Genomic DNA, 8,210 nt, shown 5'->3' with positions numbered 1-8,210 from the left:
TGGATGGATGGTTAGGTATTTGGATGGATGGATGGATGAATGGATATGGTATTTGGATGGATGGATGATTAGATATTTGGATGGATGAATGGATGGTTATGTATTTGGATGGATGGATGGTTAGATATTTGGATGGATGGATGATTAGATATTTGGATGGATGGATGGATGAATGGATGGTTATGTATTTGGATGGATGGATGGTTAGATATTTGGATGGATGGATGATTAGATATTTGGATGGATGGATGGATGAATGGATGGTTATGTATTTGGATGGATGGATGGTTAGATATTTGGATGGATGGATGGTTAGGTATTTGGATGGATGGTTAGATATTTGGATGGATGGATGGATGGATCATAAACAAATATATATATCCTCTCTGTTTGGTTAAATGTATTGACACATGATACTCCAAGATGCGTATGGATATTGCTCATTTCAAAGAACCAGAAAGAGACAGAGCGGAAAAAAACTTTATTTTATTAATATTTACATATATGATTCATGATAAAGTAACTCCATTAATCTTTGTCTTACAAACAAATGCACAATTAGGTAATTTAATAATTAAAACAGAATCATTATAATTTAATAAATAAAAGGATGAACATACAGATAATACCCTGTTTTCAAAAATTAAATGAGGTCCAGTGTTTTTGTAAAGTCAACATGAAACGGCATTCAAACCCATTTTACTTCAGTGAAAGGATGTGCAACGAGGGGATTGAGCGGATGGCGGGACTTGAAAGGAACGTGAAAAGTGGCCGGAGGGGAACGTCCTTTCAGCTGGCGAAAGAGGCAGAGAACATTTAGATGGAAACTACGAAACGTTTTTTTTAATTTTTTCCCTTTGGAATAACATGCACAGATTAATCATTCATAATAAGACCAGGAACATCTAGTAAAGTAAACAGGGTCAGTTATGATTTCATGTTGACTTTAAATGAGTCAGTCCCACCATTACAAGATCCAAGAACGATTTCCCCGTTAGCTCATTACTGTATCTGTTAGTTTTAGTCAAACCAATTCTTCATGTGCTGTAAACCAGCCCGAACTCTAAGAACACTCTCAGATTTTCTCAGGGTAAGAATAAATATTTTAAAACTGGCCTGAATCCAGTTGTATGAGAAAGATAAGAGATTCCATTTCAGACAGATTTCAGGCGGAAAGTATTTCTGTTTTCCGCAGACCAACATTTACACATATTTATTCCTCCCATTTCCAGAGGGATCCGACGCTGTTCCGCACGCAATAAATAACAGCAGGTTGAGTTTCAGAGTGTTTAATCAAACACACGACATACATAATTGCCTTTTTCCCTTTATACGACCACAGAGACTAATTCAGCATTTGTCCGTACTCTTGTGCGCTCCGCAGCTTTTGTCAGGAGCCCAAATGTTTCCTCTTGAGGGTCTGGGTTTGTCATCGATTATATGCTTGAAGCTTAACTCTTCCTCTCCTGTGACGTCGCATTGTTATTCGGCGTCATGTTTCAGCACTTGAGGCAGTTTCATCCATGCCGTTGTGGTGCCGTGGTGGGTGTGGCTAAACGATGCATATTCATTTCCACCTTTTTGATATTCATTATTAGGTCCACTTTTCACATATTCATGACTCTATTATTCATAAAATCTTTATCCATGTACAACAATATTTAAATTATATGTCATTTAAGGCAGTCCAAACATTAACAAAAGGAAGTAGAAGAGACGAGGGATAATTGCAGAATGTCCCGCTGAAGAAGAAAAACTCCATCCTTATCCCAGTAATAGTCCACGTCAGGTTTTTGTTAAGTTCATACACAAGTCCCAAACACATATCGGATCAATATGTACTTGCATTCTGATGAGGTCCGTGATTATATGTGCACTGACGGCACGCTCTGGTTCAGTACTTGGGCTCTCATCACCTGGACGCTGGTCATGATCTTCTTCTGATGGCCCATTAATGTGACTCCCAACCGCTGGATGTCACTGAGAAGGAAGGGGAAAAGAAATGGGATTAATTGAAGATTATGAGTAGTGCTCAGCAGTTGGGATGGATGGATGGATGGATAATGGATGGGTGGATGGATTTTATGATGGATGGAAGGGTGAATGGATAAATGAATGGATGGATAATGGATAGATGGATGAATGGATAAATAGATGGATGGATGGGTGAATGGATGGATAATGGATAGATGGATGAATGGATAAATAGATGGATGGATCGGTGAATGGATGGATAATGGATAGATGGATGAATGGATAAATAGATGGATGGATATTGGATGGGTGGATGGATTTTATGATGGAAGGATGGATGGATGGGTGGATAATGGATGGATGGATGAATGGATAAATGAATGGGTGGATAATGGATGGATGGATAATGAATGGATGGATAATGGATGGATAATGAATGGATGGATAATGGATGGATGGATAATGAATGGATGAATAATGGATGGATGGATAATGGATGGATTAATGGATAATGGATGGATGGATAAATAGATGGATGGATAAATGGATGGATGGGTGAATTGATGGATGGATGGATGGATGATGGATAATGGTTGGATGGATGGGTGAATGGATGGATAATGGACAGATAGATGAATGGATAAATGGATGAATTGATAATGGATGGATGGATGAATGGATGGATGGATAATGAATGGATGGATAATTTATGGGTGGATGGATTTTATGATGGATGGATGGGTGGATAATGGATGGATGGATGAATGGATAAATAGATGGATGGATGGGTGAATGGATAAATGAATGGATGGATAATGGATAGATAGATGAATGGATAAATAGATGGATGGATGGGTGAATGGATGGATAATGGATAGATGGATGAATGGATAAATAGATGGATGGATAATGGATGGATTTTATGATGGATGGATGGGTGGATAATGGATGGATGGATGAATGGATAAATAGATGGATGGATGCACGAATGGATAAATAGATGGATGGATGGGTGAATGGATAAATGGATGGGTGGATAATGGATAGATGGATGAATATATAAATAGATTGATGGATAATGGATGGGTGGATGGATTTTATAATGGAAGGATGGATGGATGGGTGGATAATGGATGGATGGATGAATGGATAAATGAATGGGTGGATAATGGATGGATGGATAATGAATGGATGGATAATGGATGGATAATGAATGGATGGATAATGGATGGATGGATAATGAATGGATGAATAATGGATGGATGGATAATGGATGGATTAATGGATAATGGATGGATGGATAAATAGATGGATGGATAAATGGATGGATGGATGGATGGGTGAATGGATGGATGGATAGATGGATGGATGGGTGAATGGATGGATGGATGGATGGATGGATGGATGGATGATGGATAATGGATGGATGGATGGGTGAATGGATGGATAATGGACAGATAGATGAATGGATAAATAGATGAATTGATAATGGATGGATGGATGAATGGATGGATGGATAATGGATGTATGGATAGATAATGGGTGGATGGATAGATAAGAGATGGATGGATGGATAAGAAATGGATGGATGGATAAGAGATGAATGGATGGATAGAGTGCTCAGTTATGATCAGTTATTTTCGTCATAATTGTGATTATTTTTGATTCATGTAATGCATTATGAATGTAAACTGTCAGAAGACGCTGACATTAAAACTCTCCCCTTATTTCTGTGACCTCAGACTCACTTTATACGTCTTCTATAGCCTACAATGCTCAACTGCTACACAAACCTTCCTATTGCTGTAATTGACCCTTTTCAAGATTAGTTAATCACAGCAATTGTAACCATAAACATAATTAATCATACAACCAATTGTGCAGCTCTAATTATGGGCTTTTTATGTTCAAAGATTCATGAAAGACATCTGAAACGAACAAATGATTTGCAACTAGCACAGCTGCAGTTGGTCGGGGAAAGATGGTTTTTAGTTTTTTTGCACATAAACCCTGAAGACCTGAAGACGTTATGGCTGATTTTATGATCATATCTAATAATATGATTCCCAGAAAGGTAGTGGTCATTTGCTGAAAACTGGACATTTGGTCCAAGATTGACCAACAGGGAGAGCACTGACTGACCCATTGAGTATAGTAAATGGAAATATGGAGAAAATATGGACAAAAAGACCAAATAACTTCTAATTACTAATCAGTGTTATATTTTTTTTAATAATTTTTATACTATTAGAGTATTTATTAATATTTTGAATTAATAATAGCTTTTATTATTTTTATTTTCAGCTTTCATTTTAAGGCAAGACACTCATGGTGAATTGGGTAAAAAAATAGACTAGATATCACAGTACTTCCCCAGTTGATTGATTACATTAATAATTGAAAAAAAATATTTGTATGACAAGTTTCCATAAATGTTAAGTTTATATATGCAAATGAGTCATTATTCTAATTAAATATGAACTAATTAGCATACATTTTTAGAACAAAAAATAAATAAAGCAAGGTTCTAAATTCTTGTTTAATTTGAGTTTTTGACAGAGGGGAGATTGGATATTTATTTTTATCATTCCATAAATCAGAAAATACTGTCAGCAGCCTGAAAATTTCACCATTATTTGTTGGGAATAAAATCTGTATAAAATCAAGGAAAATTATATATGAATAAACCCCTGTCAAAACCTTCAGAATAAAACTGTATGTAAGTGCTCCCGAAGTGGAGGAAAAACTAATTTTGAGGAACCTTTAAAGATGTGTACTGTAATTTAAATCTACAGACACAAACAGTTAAAGTGCAATAAAACATACACTTAAAAGTGTGTTTTAGATGTTTTCTTTCCACTAGTCGGAAAAAAACACTTTATGAAAAGCTAAAAACCATAAAATCTCAAAAGCTTTTTTAAATTTATTTTTTATTTCAGTTTTAGTCATTTAAGTACTTCAACTTATACATATTTTAATTCAGTTAGTTTCCAAGCCAATATTTGTTATTTAAAAAAAATTAAGGTGCAGTATGTAAGAATGACAGCTAGTGGTTGAAATGGGTACTGCAGTCCAAATTCAAAATATTGTTTGCCCCGCCCCCTCCTCCTCAAACTCAACGCTCACACGGGTTGCCAGTTTGAGAACACGCAACAGGAGCGAGCGCAATTGACAATGCAATGTGAGGAGACTTACACACTGTAAGTTGATGAGTTGATTGATTGATTTATAATAATTTGTTACATTTATATAGCACTTTTCTAGGCACTCAAAGCGCTTTACATATGGAAAGGGGGAATCTCCTCAACCACCACCAATGTGCAGCACCACCTGGATGATGCGACGGCAGCCATTTTGTGCCAGAAGGCCCACCACACACCAGCTGATTGGTGGAGAGGAGACTGAGTGATGAAGCCAATCGTATATTGGGATGATTAGGAGGCCATGATGGACAGGGGCCAATGGGCAAATTTGGCCAGAATGCCGGGGTTACACCCCTACTCTTTATCGAAGGACATCCTGGGATTTTTAATGACCACAGAGAGTCAGGACCTCGGTTTAACGTCTCATCCGAAGGACGGTTGTTAGTGTATAGTGTCCCCATCACTATACTGGGGTGTTAGGACCCACACAGACCACAGGGTGAGCGCCCCCTGCTGGCCTCACTAACACCTCTACCAGCAGAAACCTAGTTTTCCCAGTTGGTCTCCCATCCAGGTACGGACCAGGCTCAGCCCTGCTTAGCTTCAGTGGGAAACCAGTCTTGGGCTACAGGGGGATATATAGGCTGCTGGCTATTTATGATGAGTTGATATCGCGTTTTAATATGCTCCCATTCATTTAAATATTTTTAGATGAATGCTGAGGCATTTTAGGTTGTGTAGAATCTGCGATCCAGTTTGTTTGCTGGCTTCCATGGTTGCAATTCGCTGCATGTGTTTTCCGGTAAATTGGCAATGTGCCATATCGCACAGACCAAAACAAAAACAGACATTCCCACACGGAACGCACATTTCAGAGTGAAATAACTGGCTGTGGTATTGTTTTTCAGAGAGACGAGTATGTGCACTCAGCATGTTTCCTACATATCTGCAAACATATTATGGTATTTTTGCTTTAGTCAAAAACGTACATACAGCACCTTTAAGTTTATGTTTTTCATCCAATATTTATATTTGATTTATCTCTGTTTTATCTCTTTTTCGTTTGGCTTTGTTCCTCACATAAAGGCTTGTGAAGACTTGGAATATAGTGCGAAGGTCTATAAGAAACAAAGTCATACGGGTTTGCTAAATGTGCATTTTTGGGTCACCTAAACTTTCAAACATGTGAAGTTAATCAATTTGAGAGCAGAGGTTTGAGAATAAACCCATGAAATCAACTCTTCTCCACCAAGCCAGTTCCCCATTTTTTTTTTTAAATCAGGGATTGATTTGCTGCAATCAGTGTTAATTTTGACAGCATATTTTGATTTAGTTTTAGTCATAGTCTTTTGACTAAAATGCCATTTAGTTTTAGTCATATTTTTGTCACCTGAATTGTTTTTAGTTTTAGTCTAGATTTAGTCTCCTAAAATCTAATGAGTTTAGTTAAATTGTAATCCATTAAGCATTTAAGCCTTACATAACCGACTGTCACTTGAACTGACATTTTGACATCATTTTGTTTTTGACATTAAAAATACACGAAAGAGCTCAATTCACTTTTTTGTCTGTTTTTAAAAACAACTATATAGTTTTTATAACTTTGTATTTCTGTTTTAGTTAGTATATCATGTTAAGCTAAAGCTTCAAATAAGTTTGTTTATTTTATTTTTTTTAATTTCAGTTAACATTTATTTAATTTCAAGTAACAAATATTTGTTTTAATGGTTTTAGTTAACTATTATAACCCTGATACTTTATTTAATATGTGTCAAATACTGGTCTTTCCTCCTAACTATTAATTAAATGGGAATTAAATTAAATACAGTTTATTGTGTAAGCAAAAACGAATATATAATGCGTGACTTTTAATTATAAACAAGCTGGAAATACACCGGGACTCTTATTTTGAAATCTCGCCTTACTATTGCAGTTGCAGCTGCTCATTCAAGTTCAGATGAGGAGATAAAATATGCATTGTTACAACCGTCTAAAACACATTACTATATACACATCGTAAAGTAAACATTGTCATTATTCATCAGCATTAGTTCATAAACCATTGCCTGGCATAAATGTGCGCTATTCATTGATTGTGAGCCGCTCTGGAGCGCTGGATTGGGGGTGTGTGAGCCTGTAGGCCGTGTGTTTTCTAGCGATTAGATCAGCACGTCCAAATCAAATGTGCGCATCTGTTACACAGGACATCAGTTCTGACTGGATCTCTTTCCTAATCATCCCTCCCTAACATTTTCGTCTCGTTTTTATTTGTTGACGAAAATGATAGTTGATTTTCGTTATAGTTTTTGTTAGTTTTTATTTAGTTATCGTCTCGTTTTCGTCAGTGAAAAAAGGTTGTTGACGAAAATTATGACGAAAATTATTCGTCAACGAAATTAACACTGGCTGCAATGTCTACAAATCCACTAAAAGCGGACAGATAGGAATAGCATTGACGACCCATTGGATACACAACGGACACACAGTCCTGCAACACCACAAAACTGCATCTAATGATCACCTGACTTGAGGAGGTGACGATCAATCAAAGGCTTAGAGACATCAGAACAGCGCTATATTCACGCAGCCAGCTGGAACCCTGCGATGGGGAGATGATGCATCTAAAGGGCTTCATTTCTGCATTAGCAATCTCAAGCACTCCCATCGTGTTATGGAGTGAGAACTCAATCAACTCACTGTTGTTTCATGCTCATCACATGTCCTAGAGTCATATACCCTCCTGCGGCAAAGTGGTCCTTATAACGGCCCATCTTAATGGTGTCCAACCAGTCGTCCACTGATCTGCAGCTGGTGAAATCAGGAATGCTTCTGTTCATCAAAGAACTGTTTAGTCTGAAATGAGAGCAGGGGGAGTGAGGAGGCGCGTGCGAGATGTATCTTTGAAATGCGGCGAGCGAGGGCAGAAAATCAATATGAGTTAAAATGATAGAGAAGGTAGGAAAGGGGGTGGAGAGGGGGGGTGGCTGTAGATCTGGCCGGTTTGGGTAGATTAATACAGGGATGAAATCCCTATTTCTTCCCATCAACGATCCCTGCGCATCTGGATATGCACCGGCAACTTGACAGGACTTG

General features: G+C 37.5%; 1 protein-coding gene across 1 annotated transcript in view; it reads right to left on the bottom strand.

Moving 5' to 3' along the window:
- Positions 1 to 464: 464 nt before the first annotated feature.
- epha8 (eph receptor A8) overlaps positions 465 to 8,210 on the bottom strand; it is a 139,770-nt gene continuing 132,024 nt past the window's right edge. Inside the window, exons 16-17 of the mRNA XM_079844891.1 lie at positions 7,815 to 7,970; positions 465 to 1,980 (exon numbers count right to left, since the gene is read on the bottom strand). Of these exons, the coding sequence (XP_079701017.1) occupies positions 1,866 to 1,980; positions 7,815 to 7,970 (271 nt within the window). The 3' untranslated portion in view covers positions 465 to 1,865. The remainder of the gene's footprint in view (positions 1,981 to 7,814; positions 7,971 to 8,210) is intronic.

The sequence above is a fragment of the Gobio gobio genome (genome assembly GCF_949357685.1).
Source record: "Gobio gobio genome assembly, chromosome: 19".
In the NCBI taxonomy this organism is placed as follows: domain Eukaryota; kingdom Metazoa; phylum Chordata; class Actinopteri; order Cypriniformes; family Gobionidae; genus Gobio; species Gobio gobio.
The sequence above is the reverse complement of the archived record's forward strand: the minus strand, read 5'-3'. Positions and strand labels throughout refer to the sequence as shown.